The 19,318-nt window shown below is 39.5% G+C and overlaps 1 protein-coding gene across 3 annotated transcripts; it reads right to left on the reverse strand.

Annotated features, from left to right (window-relative positions):
• Positions 1 to 678: 678 nt before the first annotated feature.
• LOC107766543 (uncharacterized) lies at positions 679 to 18,851 on the reverse strand. Of its 3 annotated transcripts, XM_075223491.1 has the most exons (15): positions 18,389 to 18,851; positions 17,428 to 17,952; positions 16,901 to 16,999; positions 16,757 to 16,809; positions 9,455 to 9,512; positions 9,170 to 9,252; positions 8,737 to 8,814; positions 8,458 to 8,537; positions 6,799 to 6,986; positions 3,082 to 3,156; positions 2,492 to 2,532; positions 2,179 to 2,284; positions 1,835 to 1,917; positions 1,203 to 1,276; positions 679 to 1,003 (listed from the first exon to the last, which is right to left on the reverse strand). In XM_075223491.1, exons 1-15 carry the CDS (start codon positions 18,587 to 18,589, stop codon positions 894 to 896), a joined length of 1,854 nt encoding a protein of 617 aa, XP_075079592.1. In that variant the 5' UTR covers positions 18,590 to 18,851; the 3' UTR covers positions 679 to 893. The 3 variants fall into 3 exon arrangements, 2 of the variants coding, with proteins under 2 accessions (XP_075079592.1, XP_075079593.1); XR_012695863.1 differs by lacking the exon at positions 2,492 to 2,532 and having other exon boundaries at positions 18,389 to 18,848; XM_075223492.1 differs by lacking the exon at positions 3,082 to 3,156 and having other exon boundaries at positions 18,389 to 18,848.
• Positions 18,852 to 19,318: the final 467 nt, after the last annotated feature.

Here is a 19,318-nt window from a genome sequence, read left to right on the forward strand (position 1 = left end):
TTGAAATGTATTTCAAATTTATTTTAGTGTGGTCACACAAGGTAATGGAACATTACAACTTGGAATTTTGATATTATTTTTAGGACAACATCATTCAATTTACAATTGTCTTCGATGAGCTTTCGTACTTTGCAAAAACATTATGCACTATACAACAAATTAAATAATCATCTAAAATTTCTTAACCAATGTTGTTTTGTAAACCATTTTTGTGCGGTTGTAGATTAGAATGATCTTTACTCAATTGCAACAACGACATGTAGATGAAAGTCAACTTCACATGTAAATGAACAAGTAATCAAGTTTGATCCAATTTTTTCTCAGCCATAACTTTAGCCAGATCCTTAACTCCCTTCAAGTTGAGAAGCAGCTACACACTCTCACGCATTGATTATTAACTTGCCAAGTTGGAAACTAAGTTTTGAAACTTGCAATCACAAAACTCACTTGGATAATACTTGTGCAATTTCATAATCTATCCTTGTAAAATTAGCAAACGAATCAACTGGACTTGAACTAGCTATTCGCAGGAGGAAGTCAAATACTTACTACAGCAACCTGATTGTTAACTAAAGTTGCAATGATAAAAACATAAAAAGCTTTAACATGATTTGAATTAAAAAAACTGGTCAGTTGAATTTTAAACATGATTATACAACTCTATTGCTTGGACAAACATTTCTGATCCGTATTAGAGATTTGAAATTAAGGGGGAGGCATTTACAAACTGCAGGAGAAATTTGTTAATTGTTCCTTTATTACAAGTTGGATCTACTGGTGGCAGAGGAAACTACAGCGTCTGTAATATATTACAAAGGGAAAATTATACACTAAAGATAAACTGGTTCTGTTTCTTGATCATGGCAAAATGATTTGTGCCTTGAGAAATTATTTCACCTCACTTTTATGGAATTGTAGATATCTATGTATTTCCCTGCTGTATTATTCCAGCTATTGTCAATACGCATAACTTTCTGTACGATAGCTTTCCATTCATTTGGTTCTGCATTATAATTGAGAACAACATATCAATCAAACAATTAAATCTGTATCTCAAAGTAGTTGGAGTCAGTTCTACGGATCCTCTCTATCAAAATCTTATTTTGTTTTGTGAGGTGAATGAGGGACTAGTCAAGCGGCATTCTTTGAAGGAAATCAGCAGGAGAAAAACTACATGGATATTCAAGGATAAAGTGACTTACTTTCTCGATAGTAAGAAAATGCACGGTCTATAGCCAGGTTAAAGGATCCTTCATCAATTCCTTCAAAGACAAACCTACATATATAATATGCTGACCATTTCAGACTCATAATTGGAATGCCAGTCAAACTTACTGATTAAAAAAGACAACAGGAAAACAGAAAAAGGATCCACCACCTAACAAGTTTTTTTTTATAAAAAAACAAAACCAACACAAAAAATATGGCTCTTACTGCAACAACCATCCTTAAACTTCTTTCACAGTTGCTTTATATTGAATTTACTTAAGCTGAAACCAGTGGGTTCGCCATGACTTCTTTTTTAAAACCCCTTTAGCTCTGAAATTTAGCAATGTAGCTTGTATTATCAGTAAGAATATTTTTCTTGAATAAGAAAACCTATGCAAACTCAGAAAGCAACTGCATGAGTTGTTTTTCATTGAGGTGAATGATGATCAACATCAAATACCACATTTGTTGCTTAATTCCTCTATTTATTCTCATCCTTGATATAGAAAACACACACACACACACACACACAGAGTTAAAGTCCAGAATCCAATTCATCCTCGAAAGCTAATGGCACGACTAGCATCAATTTTTAGTACGGGATTTCAAGAATTTGAACAGTTACCCATTAGCAATCTCAGCTTGAGATTGATCATCCAAGTCAAAAACCGTGTCCGCGAGACCACCCGTCTTCCTAACTATTGGAACCTGAAACAGATGCAAAAATTACTTGTTGTTGTTTCTTTCTTAAGATGGAATGCTTTATGTTTCTGGAAGCAATAATTGGATAAACCACCATTTTGTCTTTTACAAAAAACACACACAGCCTTAAATAAAACCGTTCTGACAAGTTCTATCTACCATATAAATATGTCAACTCAGAAGCAGAAAAAGAATCAGATATTTTCCCCAGCTTTAACAACGTAAAATGGGAAAAACAAACTATTCTTAAAAAGTAAGAGTACTTACAGCTCCATAACGCATTCCAATCATCTGTGCTAGCCCGCATGGCTCATACATTGATGGCACTAAGACCATGTCTGCAGCAGCATAGAGCATATGCGACAGCTCCTCGCTTCATGATTGATGCCATTTGAAAGAAAATTGATCAGTCGTGTTAATCATTCCCTCATGCATCCAGAGTATACAAGTGGTTCGTATAATTTGAAGTTCATTAAATCAGATAAAGAATAAATCTTTACCAAGATACATAAACATTACCAGTAATATTTCTTGAAGGTTAGGAATATTAAATAATCAATTGGCTTTCAAAAATAGTTACCTGTACATCAAAAGGATACGGATGTTGGGGCCCTTGTTATACTACAAAGAAAGTAATTGATATCACCATTGCATGGTCATTCAGAAAGGTTTAAAAACACAACCAGATCTATTGGACTCCTTCAAAATAAAACACGTTCTCTCAAATGTGAAAAATACGTACCGGTGGAAATTATAAGCAGGATGGAATTACATTTGTTAACATATGAAATCACTAACTGTTTATTACGTCTAGCTTACTCCAGAGGAGAACTTGGGAACATGCATTAATAAGCAATTAGTGCAGTTGAGTAATTCTATCACTACTCTTCTTTTTCTGTTCCTTTTTCTCTTTGGTTTATCAATTGGCATTTCTTTCAGGTCAAATGCAGCCCTTTGGTATGGACCCTGACATCTAAATCATTAAATAAGTCCGACCTAAAATCATAAAAGAATGGTAAAGAGAAGGAAAACTAAAATGGTGACCATGAACTGTCTTATCAGTGGTGATGCTTCCATTTTCTATCTCATGGTGATGAAAAGAACCGTACATGTCCACAGCATGCCAGCCAGAAGAATATTTCAATTTTCAAGTCTAGAAATTTGAGTTACCAATTCTGCTAAACCTTCAAATTCTCTCTCAACTCGACCATCTGAAGCCCTGCCCAAAATCACCAACTGTCCACCCTGAAAAAGATGCCAGCAGCAGACTTCAATTACAACGCCAAATTAATACCCTATCAGCTGGCCAAAAAATCCTACGGATAGTTGCAAACTTGCAACTGCCGTTAGGAGATCATACAAGAAGAAATAATAAGTGTGACGACCCGGCCAGTTGTCTCATGAGTTATCGCTCCGTTTTTCCCCATTTCTGCTTCTTTATGCTTTGTTTATCCGTGTTATGTGGTATCGGGTTGGTCGGATCGAGTCTCTTTTAAGGAAGTTTAAGTTGGAAAAGTCAACCGGATGTTGACTTATGTGTTAGAGGGCTCGAATGTGAGTTTCGATGGTTCGGTTAGCTTCGGGAGGTGATTTGTGACGTAGGAGCGTGATCGGAATGAATTTTGGAGGTTCGTATTAGATTTAGGCTTGAATTGACGAAGTTGATATTTTGACGATTTCCGGTTGGTAGGCGAGATTTTGATATAGGGGTCGGAATGGAATTCTGAGAGTTGTAGTAGCTCTGTTGTGTCATTTGGGATGTGTGTGCAAGATTTCAGGTCATTCGGACGTGGTTCGGTTGGGTTTTTGATCAAGAGCGGAATTTGAAATATTTTAGAAAGTTTTGCTTGAATCTGATGTGTTTTGGGTGATTTGATGTTGTTTGAGGTGTTTTGAGGATTGGAACAAGTTTGAATAAGGTATTGGGATATGTTTGTGCTTTTGGTTGAGGTCCCGGGGGCCTCGGGGTGATTTCGGATGGCTAATGGAGAAGTTGGAATTTTGTTGCAGCTGTTGAATGTGCTGCTTCTGGTATTTCCGCACCTGCGGATTGGGGACCGCAGGTGCGATAAGGGAGGTCGCAGAAGCGGAAAGTGCTGAGAGAGTCAGGAACCGCAGAAGCGGTGAGATGGACCGCATCTGCGATGTCGCAGATGCGGATGAGGGATCGCAGAAGCGGAAAATCGTAAGTTAAGTGATTTCGCAGAAGCGGAGAAATAACCGCAAATGCGGTACCATAGAAGCGGAAAAGGGGCCGCAAATGCGAAAATGACTGGGCAGAAGATATAAATTGTAGCCTTCGCGAATTTTAGCTAATTTCACCATTTTTATCTCGGCTTTGGAGCTTTTTGGACGATTTGAAAGAGGGATTTCAAGGGAACTTCATTGAGGTGAGGAGTTTGGACTTAAAACTCGTTTTTATGCTATTATTACACGGATTAGAGCTAGAAATCATGGAAATTAAGGGTGAAAATTGGGGAAACTAGAGCTTGGAAACTTAGACCTTTAATTGGGGATTTGAAGGACTATTTGGGGTCGGATTTGAGAACTTTTGATATGTATGAACTCGTGGGGAGATAAGGAATCTATTGATGTAAAAATTATTGAATTCCGAGACGTGGGCCCGGGGGTCAGGTTTTGGTAATTTCGGGATTTGTGTCGTATTTTGATTATTTTCGCTTGGGCTTCGCTCCCTTAGCATATTTTGACGTCCTCGTTCTGATTTTGGATAGATTCGACGCGAGTGGAGGCCGATTCGAGGGGCAAAGGCATCGCGAGCTAGAGATTTGACCAGTTCGAGGTGAGTAATGATTGTAAATGATGTTTTGAGGGTTTGAAACCCCGGATTTGCACATCGTAGTGCTATATTGAGGTGAGGCACACGCTCGATGACGAGTGTGGGGTCGTGCACTATTGGGGATTGTGACTTGGTCCGTCCCGACTGATGATTTTACCGCGTATTTGATTGAAATCTATTTGTTATCATCATTATTTGGGCCGAATGTCATATTTGGGCCTTATGCCAACTATTTGAACCCTTCGAGGATTTTTACTGGTACCTCCTCACTGTTTTGACTTTATACTTGAACTCAGTCATGTTATATTTCACTGTTTTCGTACTCATCCATGTTTACTTTGTTTTAACACTTAAATGATCTTTTAAATGATATTTTGGGCTGAGAAACATGTTTTACTACTGCCCGAGTGGCTTGAGAGGATTTTTTTTCTGAGTAAGGCCGAGGGCCTATGTTGTGAGAAAACATTTGATACTGATTATGAGGCCGAGGGCCTGAGATATGTACGCCACAAGGTGGCTTAATTGATATGAGGCTGAGGGCCTAGTGATGATGTCACGAGGCGGCTTGTTATTGCGCTTGGGTCGTAAGGGGGCCCTCCAGGAGTCCATACACCCCCAGTGAGCGCGGGTACCCACTGTAATGTGAGATTGAGCCCGAGGGGCTGGTATTGTTCTATGTGATTGCCCGAGGGGCTGGTACTGTTCTGAGATGTTGCTCGAGGGGCGGACTTGTTGATACTGTGCCCGAGGGGCGAGCCTTTATGTGTTTACTTTTCATAATTGACTGTCAATTACCTGCTTAATCATTGAAAAAGACTTTTCATGAAACTACATTTGAGTTAAAGAATTCTACCTATCTTTCACTGATTTACTTGCCTTTCACTTATTTACTGCTTCATTATAGAATATTTTGTGTCTTACGTGATTTCTTGCTTTCAGTCTTTATTTACATTTGTTACTCATTGAGTTGGAGTACTTACTTTACTCTATGCACCCCTGTCTGTAGATTCAGGCGTTGCGGATCCTGCCAGTGCGAATTGAGAGCTCCCGGCAGATATCAGATTCCATGAGGTAGCTGCTTGACGTCCGCAATCCCGTGTTTCTCCCTCTTTATCATTTCTATCTCTTATCAGACATTTGTAATAGTTTGTAGACTCTTCAGACTTGTATTAGGTTTTATAGATGCTCATGACTAGTGACACCCCGGTATCGGGCTGTGTTGGGTTATTCTTCCGCGTATTTATGATATTATCTGCTACTTTGGATTATTTAATCATGTTTCGACTGTTTCTTAATGCTTAATTGTTAATAAATCGGAAAATGGGAGGTTTCGGCTGGCTTTGTCTTCACGAGAGGCGCCATCACGACCGGGTCCGGGTTTAGGGTCGTGACAATAAGAGGTGACAATCTTCTTTTTCACATGAGAAAACAAACACGACCTGGAAGTTGCGTGTTGCGCTATAGTTGTATTTAGTAACTTGAACAGTAACAGGAGGCTTATCTTGCTCTTCTTTTCCAATAAAAAATGCTTCAAATGGGCAAGGGAATAAAACTTTTTAGCATGCACTAAAACGGTAGCTGGCCAAGATTTTAAGGCGAGTTCGAAAAACATATGTTAGTATACTTGACACGATGAAAGCAACAATAATAGATCATTATTAGAGGCATGCTTGTCTCTGTAGACTTGAGTATTGTTTGAACCATACAGCCAGTATGCATTCTCCGACTCCCCTTGCTCAGGTGACCCTATATCCTCGGGGTGGGGAACTGGTGGGCGTTATATGTATCAAAATTTGAAAGGCGATAGACGAATCGGGATTCTACACACTTGGCATGGTTTATACACAGGATTGTGTTGGGAAGTGCAGAGAGTAGTTTAACAAATTTTGTGCTTGTGATGGAGAAGTAAGGCACATCATCTTGATGACTCTCTTTTGCTCATAAATGATAAATGATCATCCAACTGAATATTTCATAGAGAAAATGCATCCTATGTGCTGTTTATGTGTACATTTGACCGATTTGATGGCTGTTTTCCCGAGTCTAGGTGAACTTTTGCCAAAAAGAATGAGATGGGGATAAACACTTACTAGTTCTTCAACATGCTTGATCGCATGAGTGATAAGATGGAGACCCTTTTGAGCGACCAATCGAGTAATGCAGATAACCAAAGGTACTTGATCAGCCACACAAGCACTCTGTTTAATGCTTTCAAAAGGCAGACCAAGTCCCCTTTGAACAAATTGTTTGCATATCCTCTTCCCTTCAATTTTGCTGGCTTGCAAAACACAAAAGTGAAATAAGAAGAGTTGAAGAAAATATCCTTACTTGTTACATAACAAATCAAAAATGTATTTTCCAAAGGAAAAGTCCAAATCTAGTAGTTCGCAAGAGAAATTAACCATGAGAAAGCCACATTCTCCGGATGGGGCTCATCTCTGGGAGACTCAGTAGAAATACTGGAATGAACTTCTAGGTGCATACGTTTCTCTTCCACCGTCGAGTTCAAATCACGCCGCACTTTGATAAACTCAATTTAGATTCAATGACCAATGACTGGTACTAGCTATGACACAACTATCGTAATTAATATGCGGGAGTGGAGCATGAGGCTTTTAGGGAAAACATAAAGAGTTTGGTAATTTCCTGTAACCATGCAAATCGGTTCAAGAAAACAGCAAGCTAGTCTAACCAGAGTATAGAGCCTAAATACAAGCCCCTGAGCTATGATCAAAGAGCGTCTGAAATTCCCCAAAGACTTGCTTAGGGTTGCTTCTTGTTCACATGCCAAAAAGATTTTATTAAAGATTGTCCTGCATTTGTTGGATTATGTAAAGATTGTCCAACTTTTCTCATCCCATTTCTGGGCTTTGTGCTCTACACTTCATTTTATATGAACTAGAAATCACAATATTCCCAGTTTCATCATGTCCATGTAACAACTAAAGAATGAAAACTAATTGACAGCTCTGTCCTGTTACCTGATTGAATGGCAATGTCTATTAAGTGCAAACTCCTAGTGTCTCACAGTTTCAAGAATATAAACTATTGAAGAAGACAACAAGAAAGCAAACACAGCATCTTGTGGAGCAAGGCAATAATATCAGTTTATCCCCCCCCCCCCCTTTCATAGGTAGAAATAGTTGAGAAATCATTACAGTCAATCCGCAGGTTGATACTGAGATCAAACAGCGCCAATAAAATGCAAATATTTTGAAACAACTGACATGTTTTATTAGCATCCTTTGTTTCATTAAGAGAATGCAAATTCCTATGGTTGCAAGGATCTCTGTCTTTAAACAATTACTTCTTTCCCTATGATTACCCCAAAACCTAGATAACAACTCGAGACCAAAAACCATATCTCCTCTTAATGTGTCTTAGAGTCATAGATTTTGCATCAATGTCCTTTCCTGCGTTTTCCTTTATTAAGATACATTGGAGATATGAGTATCGGGAAATAATTTGAAGTCACTTTATTCCGTTGTCCACGGAGCTGTTGATGGATGACTAAAATTGTGACAATTTTCTGGTAAAACCCTCTGCATGAACCCCCGTAAACCTCATCATGCTTCCTCATGTCCAACATGGATGAGGTGACCATTTTTAATATTTCCTTGGGTTAAGTAACATGTAATCTGTTTGAATCCATACCAACATTAGCATCCCTCATATGGGAAAAACATATGTAATTGTAGCTCAAAGCAAGTCGTATCCAAGTAATTCTAAAACATCACAGACATAATTACCATCAAATTTAGCAGGCAAATAAACATCCGTTGCTGGATTCCACATTTCAGTATCGATCCCATTTAAAATGCCAGAATACCTGAATGATCACATAACTCGTTTTTAACAGCTTTATTAGGAAAACAGATACATAAAAAGCAACTTAAACATAAAAACTGGTAGTGACATGACATTTAATATGTCACATGCTAATTTCCAGAGAGGTTCAGAAAGAGAGGCTGAAGCATGATTAGTGAAACAGAACTTAATGTAACAAAGGCAAGTGTTGAAGACATTACTTATCACGGTTTCGCATCAAAGCACTAGAAAGCCATCCGGAACAGAGTGTCTCCTTCAGATACGTCGGTGAAACTGTACTGAAATTAAGAAGAGAGATTAAAGAAAATGGTTTCTGTTACTGATGACATAAAGAATGAAGATAGTCCACGCATGTTCAAAAGCTTTACAAATGCTATGATTTCACTACAAACAATATGTTATCTTAGTAGATGTAACCTTTTTTCGGGACTTCTCCTTATTAGAGGCACCAAGAAGTAAAGCGGGAGAACCAAGAACATGAGTAGCGTGGTTAAAGTTCTTATTAGGGAGAAATGAAAAGGGAATTGACTGATTAAACTGTGACCAATGCAAGTGGAGAAAATGATATTCACACGAAGAGCGAGTAAACCTTGTAGGCAAATTAGGTAGCTAAGCAAGTTTTAGCTAACTTACACTACAGCATTGCTGTATACTATGCCACCTTTCAGCAAACTTAACCTCTCTGGATTATGGCCAACTGTGCGATCATCGACGGCCTGCCACAGAGCAAAAGAAATTCATTCGAGCAACAAGAACTGTACCCTAATGGTAAAAGAACACACGAGTATGTGGCCAAAAATAATATAACACATTCAAAGCTATAAACGACTACACAGAGGCACTGGATTCCTGGTAGTATTTTTAACTGAAAAATAACAGACTACAAATTATGATTAAATTTTGAATAAATGAGGACACCTTGTCTTCAGTTGCATAGGCAGATCCATCAAGACCAAACTTACTGAGTTGCTCTTGTCTGCCAAAGAAATTAGATGAAGTCCATGAGAAGAATTTAGTAAATCCAAGAAACATTGTTGCATCACAAGCAGCTACCAATGGTTAGCTTCACATCCTATTATTTTAGCTTAGCTGCAGATCAATATCATGGCCTCTTTGAGAAAGAAAAGGAAAAAAACTACTTGAGCTTTACTCCATTGCATAGTTCGGTTCCAAGTGTTGCACAGCAATGAACTGGACCAAAAGAAGATCAGAGAAGGAATATGTATGTTTGACAGATCAAATCCCTGCAGCTTTTGAGAGAACTAATCTCTTTAGCTTCTTATATTAACAAATTTTTAATGAGTAAACTGGTGCAAATGGGAGGAGCAAGGCAGGTCTAGGCAAGTCAAAAAGAGGTGAAGCTGCTAAGGGGGCAGGGTATGGCAGGTTAAACTTGTAGCTCGGAAAAGCTTAAGCCCCAATGTCCCACCCCGCCACGGCCCCTTTGCCATGTCTAGTCATTGTAAAATTTACTTTCAAGTTGCAAATTTTCCCTCACTACTTGAATCCTGTGGTTGATAAGACTGTCTACTACTGACCAACTGAGCCTATTTGGATATGTGACTAGCCTGCAGAGATCCTTAGGCAACAGTGGAACAACTCTTTCTTCAACAAACGAACATAGCAGAGAAGAAGCCAATTGGAAAATTCCATACTACAAAGTTTTCCTTTGGTATGTTTGCAACAACAACAACAACAACAACAACAACCGAGTAAAATCCCACAAGTGCGGTCTGGGGAGGGTAGAGTGTAGGCAGACCTTACTCCTACCCCGGAGGACTAGAAAGGTTGTTTCTAAAAGACCCTCGGCTCAATAAGAAGAAAATAAACAATAGACTACAGATCGGTGACAACAACAAAAGCCAGAAAAATAATATCAGCATCGTAAGAAACATAAAAATAGATGTAAAAGCAATAACAATAACCAATAATAATGCCATATAAAATAGTTAGAAAATAGTGTGGAAACTACATAAACCACTAACAACCCACGGCGAAACATTATCAGCCTGGCCCCGCCCCCGGAACAACGTAGAAAAACGCTCGACTCCCTCTTAACCTACAACCCTAATGCTCGACCTCCAAACCTTCCTATCCAGAGCCATGTCCTCGTAAATCTGAAGTCGCGACAAGTCCTGCCTGATTACCTCACCCCAATACTTCTTAGGCCACCCTCTATCTCTCCTCGTACCTGCTATCGTCAACTGCTCACACCTCCTAACCAGGACATCTATGTTTCTCCTCCGCACGTGCCCAAATCATCTAAGCCTCGCTTCCCGCATCTTATCGTCCATGGGAGCCACGCCCACCTTATCCCCAATATCTTCATTCCTAATCTTATCCAGCCTAGTGTGCCCGCACATCCATCTCAACATCCTCATTTCTGTCACTTTCATCTTCTAGGTATGAGAATTCATGGTTGCCCAACAATCATCCCTGTTAGCGGAAACGTAAAAGAAAGAACACAAGATTTAACGTGGTTCGGATCAAAATAATCCTACGTCCACCAGAGAACAGTTGCCTTTTTAATATTAACAAAGGAAGGGGAGAGTTCCCAATTACACTTAAGATAATTTCTCTCTTAACTCTCTACTCACTACAATGTGTTGTATTATTTTTGGGATGGTTTTTACAAATGAAGGAGTGCATCTATTTATAGAGGTAAAGACCTCCTCTTGATGTCATTGGTGACATCAAACTACCTCCTCTTGATGTCATGGGTGACATCAAAGGAGGAAGCTTCCCCTATCATCCACACCAACTCTTTCCACCAACTCTTCCAATTGGCATACCATTGTTGACTAAACATAAACCAACACCTTCAATCTCCACCTTGGTTTGCGTTTCGAGCGTGCGTGTGAACAACTCTGGCCAAAACTTCTAAGCTTACTGGTTAACCCCGTTGTAAGAAACAAGAAGAATCAAACCATTGTTGAACATACCACCTCCACCTAACAACTGTTCTCTTCGGAGTTGCATCAGTTGATGCACACCCCCGCCAAGTCCTTGCAGTGTGCAAACTTAGCGAGTGGGACTATCTTGGTCAACATATCTGCAGCATTATCGTCTGTGATAACCTTCACGACCTTGATAGTTCCCTCCTCTTCAACATCTCGAATAAAATGAAATCTGACATCAATGTGTTTAGTGCGCTCATGAAATCTCTGATTTTTCATTAGATGAATAACACTCTGACTATCACATCTAAGAGTTGATTCCAGCTGAACCAAACTCAATTCCGCTACTAAACCTTTCAACCAGATAGCTTCCTTCACCGCCTCCGCTGCTGCCATGTATTCTGCTTCTGTCGTAGACAAAGCGGCAATCGACTACAGAGTCGACTTCCAACTAACGGCACTGCCAACGAGGGTAAAGATGTATTCAGTTGTGGACCTTCTTCTGTCAAGATCTCCTGCATAGTCAGAATCTACATAACCGAGAATTGAAATACCTCCACCATTTTTTCGAAAGGTCAGACCAACACCAGAAGCTCCTTTGAGATATCTCAATATCCACTTGACAACTTCCCAATGCCTCTTTCCTGGGCTGGACATGTATCTACTTACCACACTTACAGATTGAGCAATATCTGGACGTGTGCATACTATAGCATACATAATGATACCAACTGCACTGGCATAAGGAATCTTTGACATATGCTCCACCTCATCCTCGGACTGAGGCATTTGTAACTCTGAAAGATTAAAATGATGAGTTAATGGTGTACTTACAGGCTTGCACGTATGCATATTGAATCTCTTGAGAACCCTTTCAATATACCTTTTCTGAAAAAGATGTACAACACCGTCTTCTCTTGAAATCTCCATACTAAGGATTTTCTTTGCAGCTCCTAAATCCTTCATGTCAAATTCCTTACTCAACAGTATCTTCAAAGCATTTATCTCTGTAATGTTGTTAGCAGCAATAAGCATATCATCAACATACAACAGTAAATAAATCATTGAGTTACCAGGCATCTTCTTGTGATACACACAGCTATCAAATGCACTCCTTGATAATTCATGTGCAGTCATGAATGCATCAAACCTCTTGTACCACTGTCTAGGGGATTGCTTCAAACCATACAAAGACTTCTTTAGTTGGCATACGTGATCTTCTTTTCCCTCAGCTAGGAAACCTTCAGGCTGATCCATATAGATTGTCTCTTCTAGATCACCGTGTAAGAAAGCAGTTTTGACATCAAGCTGTTGAAGCTCCAAGTCAAATTGGGCAACCAATGCTAGTAGCACGCGAATTAAGATATGCTTCACGACTGGAGAGAAAATCTCATTGTAGTCAATTCCCTCATTCTGACTGAATCCTTTTGCAACCAATCTCGCCTTGAACCTAGCATCTTCCACTTCAAAAATTCCCTCTTTCTTTCGGTAGACCCACTTGCATCCAATTGTCCTCTTCCCCTAATGTCTTTTCACTAAGACCCATGTCTGATTCTTGTGAAGAGACTCCATCTCTTCAGTCATGGCTAACCGCCATTGTACAGCATCCTTGCAAGAAGTTGCTTCAATATACGAGGAGGGCTCCAGATCCTTAATCTCTTCTTGTGCAGCTACGAACGCATATGCAATCAAGTTTGCTTGATCTATAAGGCGTTCCGGTTCTCGTGTCTGCCTCTTCTCCCTCCCATTTGCAATTGTGTATGGTTCATTGACAACAAGTTCTTCAAGGTCTACATCTTCTGACTCATCTTTAACCTGAGTCTCTTGATCCTTTTCCTTGGCAAGCTCCACCGGAAGCTCCACCTGCTCGTCGTTCTTGTTTCCTGAAAACTCCACGGAAACTTCACGGGGATCAAGTATATAGGATTCATCAAAGGTGACATCTCTACTAACTATAAATTTGAGTAAAGACAAACACCAAAGTTTGTACCCTTTTACTCCATCCACATACCCTACGAATATGGCCTTCTTAGCCCTTGGTTCAAGCTTTCCTCATTCGGAGTCCGATGCTGGAGATCGATTGACAATATGAGCAGCAGTGTGAACTGCTTCAGCCCAAAATACTTTGGACATTTTGGCTTGTAGGAGCATACAACGAGCCTTTTCAAGAAGAGTTCTGTTCATTCTCTCGGCAACTCCATTCTGCTGTGGGGTATGCCTGACAGTCCTATGTCTTGAGATCCCATGAACCTTGCAGAATTCATTAAACTCTTCATTGCAAAACTCCAAGCCATTATCTGTGCGAAGATACTTGATTTTCCGCTCCATTTGATTTTCAACCAAAATCTTCCACTCTTTAAATGCTTCAAAAGCATCACTTTTTGCCTTCAAAAAATGCACCCAAACCTTTCGTGAGAAATCATCAATAAAAGTGAGAAGATACCTCTTTTTGCCCTTCGATGGAAGTTTAGAGGGACCACATAAATCTGAATGGATGTAGTCCAGCACTCCTCTTGTCTTGTGTTTGCCAGCGCTGAAGTTGACCTTCTTTTGCTTCCCTAGAACGCAGTGCTCACAGAAGTAAAGTGTGTTGATCTTCCCACCTTCCAAAAGGTTACGATTGCTCAACATCTCCAGCCCACGTGCGCTCATATGACCCAGTCTCATGTGCCATAGTCTTGCCTTGTCATCATTAGATAACTGCACTGTAAATGCATTTGCAGAGCCAACAATGGTGCTTCCAGCCAATGTGTAAAGGCCGTTCTCCAGCTTGCCTTTCAGCATGACTAAAGAACCTTTAGTCACCTTTATAGTTCCTGCTTCGCTCATGTACCTGTAGCCTTGTTCATCCAGAGTACTCAGGGAGATCAAATTCTTCTTCAGATCAGGAACATGACGGACTTGTGTAATAGTCCTCACGACTCCATCATGGCAGCGAACCCGAACTGAGCCAATGCCAACTATTGCACAAGTTGCATTATTGCCCATTACTACGGTTCCTCCACTTTTCTCATAGCTGCTAAACCAGTCTTTTCGGAACGTCATATGCAGAGTGCAAGCAGAGTCTAACACCCATTTGTTTCCATAACTACTATTATTATTACACGATGTTGTTAGTACATAATCATTATCAAAATCATGTACCTGTTCAACTGTGGATGCACTCGCCTTTTCCTTGGACTTTGACATTAGGCAGTCTCGTTCAAAGTGCCCCTTCTTGCCACAACCCCAACACTCTGTATTCTTCTTGTTCACACGAGACTTTGACCTGTGCTTTGATTTGCTCTTTTCCTGTTGGCTAGTCCGGCCTCTCACAAAGAGCCCACTTGCCTGGTCATCTCTATCTCCTTCAATGTGTATCCGCACATCACTAGAGTTAAGTGTCTGTCGCACTTGCTCAAGCTTGATAGGCTCCTTGCTATACATCATTGAATTCTCAATATCACGATATCCTGAAGTCAATGAAAATAGCAAAGCACATGCAAGCGTCTCCTCCTCCTTTTTAATTCCTGCAATCTGTAAGTCCATGACAAGTTTATTGAACGCATCTAAATGATCTTGTAACGAAGTACCTGACCCCATATTAAATGTGTGAAAATGCCGTTGTAACATCCTTGTTGTCACTGATCGGTCTTGGTATAGCCCTTCTAGCTTTTCCCATAACTGTTTGGCTGTCTCTTCGGTACCCGTACTCACTTCACAAAGCACGTTAGGTGCAAGAGATAGTTGGATTGCACTCAATGCATCCCCTTCAATCTTCTCCTTGTCGAGAGTTGATATATCCTTAGGATACTTTCCGTCAATAGCATGGATGGAACCTTACCTCCGCAGTAACGCCATCATCTGGATCTTCCAGATATTGAAGTTGTTGCGTCCACTGAATCTATCAATTTCAAACTTCATGGAACTCATCTTTGCTTGTTCTTCCTCCTTGGATCGTTAAAGAATCATGTTGCTCTGATACCAATTGTTAGCGGAAACGTAAAAGAAAGAACACAAGATTTAACGTGGTTCGGATCAAAATAATCCTACGTCCACCAGAGAACAATTGTCTTTTTAATATTAACAAATGAAGGGGAGAGTTCCCAATTACACTTAAGAGAATTTCTCTCTTAACTCTCTACTCACTACAATGTGTTGTATTATTTTTGGGATGGCTTCTACAAATGAAGGAGTGCATCTATTTATAGAGGTAAAGACCTCCTCTTGATGTCATTGGTAACATCAAACTACCTCCTCTTGATGTCATGGGTGACATCAAAGAAGGAAGCTTCCTCCTAGCATCCACACCAACTCTTTCCACCAACTCTTCCAATTGGCATGTCATTGTTGACTAAACATAAACCAACATCTTCAATCCCCATACAGCATGGCCGGTCTAACCACCGCTCTATAGAACTTGCCTTTGAGTTTCGGTGGCACTTCCTTGTCACACAGGACTCCAGATGCTAACCTCTATTTCATCCACCCCACTCCTATACGGTGCGTGACATCCTTGTCTTTCTCCCCATCCCTCTAAATAATTGACCCAAAGTACTTGAAACTCCCTCCCTTGGGGATGACTTGTGAGTCAAGCCTCACATCCATGTCCGCTTCCCCCGACGCATCGCTAAACTTACACTCCAGATATTCTGTCTTAGTCCTACTCAACTTGAAACTTTTAGACTCAAGGGTCTGTCTCCAAACCTCCAGCCCCTCATTAACGCAGCCTCGTGTCTCATCAATCAGAACTATATCATCAGCGAACAACATACACCATGGCACCTCCTCTTGAATATGGTGTGTTAGTGCATCCATCGCAGGGCAAATAAGAACGGGCTGAGCGTAGTCCCTTGGTATATTTGCAGAAATGAATAAAGATTTTTCAGATGGCTTGCATATCAGCAGCCATTGACAATGGGAATTCCACAACACACATAATAGTTCCCTAATTGCACACAAATTGCTTTACATTGCAAGGTGATCTGGATATTATTAAATCACCTTCATCTATATTACCTTCCAAAGTTATTCGCTAAGGTGCAATTAACAATTAACATATTTCACACATACATACTAAAAGAGAATACACATGGGTTCATACAGCTGCAAACTGAGATGAAATATCACAAGGAGGACAAAAGACCATCCTAGACATTGTCTCCATTGCTGCAGCTTCTTTATTGGTGCATCTTGTTAAATTTTCAAGGGAATTTATGGTGCGCAATGGTCTCCTAGGACTAAATTACACCATCATTCAAGAGGTTAAATATAAACAGAGCATAAAAGACATTAGAAACATGAATCCATATTTCTTCCTTCATCTGTAGCCAAAAGAGTGTACCTGCATTCTCCATAATGCTCCATGTTGTGAATAGTCAATACAATTCTCGGTTTCTGCACAGAATGTGAATGCTTAAAACTACCGAACTATAGATCTGCTCCAGATCAATTAAGAGAATGAAAAACGGAAGCCCCTAGATCACACCTGGAGTGAGAGAAATTGGTACATATCCCAGTAAAACAGAGGTAAAGCACCTGTCTGCCATTCATGTACATGAATGACATCAGGTTGTGTTCCTGTTACCTGTTGACCAGTAAAATCAGTCACGACCTTGTTTGTATACACATCAACTCAAAACACTGGAGCAGCTTTGAAACATTCGGACATCAAGAACCTACTGAATTGAGGCTCCAATTAATCAACTAATTTTAAGACTAAAGTTGATTGAGGCAGCAAACCATATTGGCATGCCACCGTCACATAAAAATTCCCATGGCTGTCCAAAGATGTGCATAAGTGTATATAACTAGCATGCGATAAGATGTAGCTCAATAACTGATGGTAAAACACATTAACCCAAAAATATTTCCAACAGATCAGATGTAGCTCAATAACTCGTGGAATTAAAACATTAACCCAAAAAAGTTTCAATAGAATTGTCAAATTGGAGTAAGTTTTAATCTTTTTATACATGTACTATGAAGCAATTTAAAACTTATGGGCTGTAATACCTGCATCAATTCCAGGCAAGCACGGCTGAAAAACAAATATGCCTCTAACTCATTGTATGACCCTCCATATATGTTTGTTCCCTTGAAAAAGTGGTTGGAAGGTTCAATAAGTATCACAGAAACGCCTGAAACTTCTCCTCGATATGCATTACAGGCTACCCAGTTTCCGTCAAGATATGAGTTGTAAGTTTTGATCAAGGCTAGCTCATCAATTAAATGCTTAGGAATACATTCATAGAAAGGAAGTATGACATCAACTTTATGGCCACGCTTTAAACATGCACGTCCAAGTCCCGTTACAACGTCACCTAGACCCCCTACTTTTGCTATAGGTGCCATTTCAGCTGTCACGTGAACAATGTGCAATAGATCAGCATCCTTTTCCACTCCAGCGGGATCATCGGAGCTGAGGTCCCAAAATGGAAACTCCCTTTTCCAGAATGAAATTTCATCATTTGGAGAAGGCCACCGAAAACCCTCAGACTCGCGATCAGCTTCTGAACCTTCTAGTTGGTCAGCTTCCAACTGTGAGAAAACAAATTGAAATCAGTTGGAAAAATGAAAAAAATAGTTGATGGCACATTTCTTAACCCAAAAAAAAAAAAAAATCCTCTTTTTTCCCTTTCAAGATTCCCCTTTTTTATGACTGGTGTCGGGTCCAACTTGCATACACCTAGACTATTCCACCGGTTACCTTCTACTGCCCACCAGCACATATACCAGCTAACTCTGCCCACAAATGGAAAGAAACGGCCTTTTTCAAGACTTTTTAACAGAAGGTATTCTAAGTCCTACTACATGTTTTAATTCAACCATTTCCACCTTCCTATACATAAATTTCTACTGATTATTATCAATAACAACACTTTTCTAGGGAATTTGGTGCTAAAATATATATAAAGAAAGAAGAAGAAAAAAAGGTCTGGCATAAAACAAGAAAAGATGGCGGAATTTACTTCACCTGAGCATCAATTCGAGGAAAAAGATGAATTTTGAAATTTCGCGAATGGGAGTTCAAGTAGGATTGTTGCTTCAACAAATTGGCCTTACTGCTGATATTGTAGCATGAACGGTAATTGATACTACTGCTACAGTTTCCATTAGGGATAAAAGATGATGGGAAGGACAAGCAGGAAGTGAAATCCATGGCCATTATTGACATATCTTTGCGTTCAACATACACAAACACTAACAAAATGTGGAGTGCAACGAAAGTATGTAGCGTACACTGTAGATACCCAAGTCGATTTGCCCGGGGGTGGGGAGGGAGAGTGACAAGTGACAAGTGACAAGTAAACAGTGAATCTTGGTGCTGTTGTTGTTTGGGGGGTTTGAAGCTTATAGGTGGGCCACAAATTACTTGAATATACCTTTATTCTGCAATTGCACCTTAATTTGACAACTTTCCACAATTGGACCAGACTACTTGACATAGTTTCCTTGTTCCAAAAATTTCATATTTTTATCATATTTTTTCTTTCTAAAATATATTTAGCCATAGTGGGCTTAAAATTTCATTTTTTCAAATGAAAATGTTATTATGTTTGGACATGAATATAACTGTAGGTTGTTTTTGAAATTTTGTGAGTGATCTGAGTGAAAATTTTGAAAAAAAAAACTTTTTAGAGTTTTTTAAATTTTCAAAAAATTCTAAAATTCATCTTCAAGTGAAATTTAGAAATTTTATGGCCAAACGCTTATTTCGAAAACAGTGAAATTTTTCGGAAAAAAATGAAAAAATCCGTATGTCCAAACGGGCTCAATATTCTTATTTTATGTACGGTCAGAACTCTCTAATAACATCATCCCTATATAATAGTCATTCACTATAAAAGTAAGTTTTTCTCTGAAGCAATTTTATCTTATGTTATATTACATGTCTTTTATTACA

The sequence above is a fragment of the Nicotiana tabacum genome, chromosome 10 (assembly GCF_000715075.1).
Source record: "Nicotiana tabacum cultivar K326 chromosome 10, ASM71507v2, whole genome shotgun sequence".
Classification (NCBI taxonomy): domain Eukaryota; kingdom Viridiplantae; phylum Streptophyta; class Magnoliopsida; order Solanales; family Solanaceae; genus Nicotiana; species Nicotiana tabacum.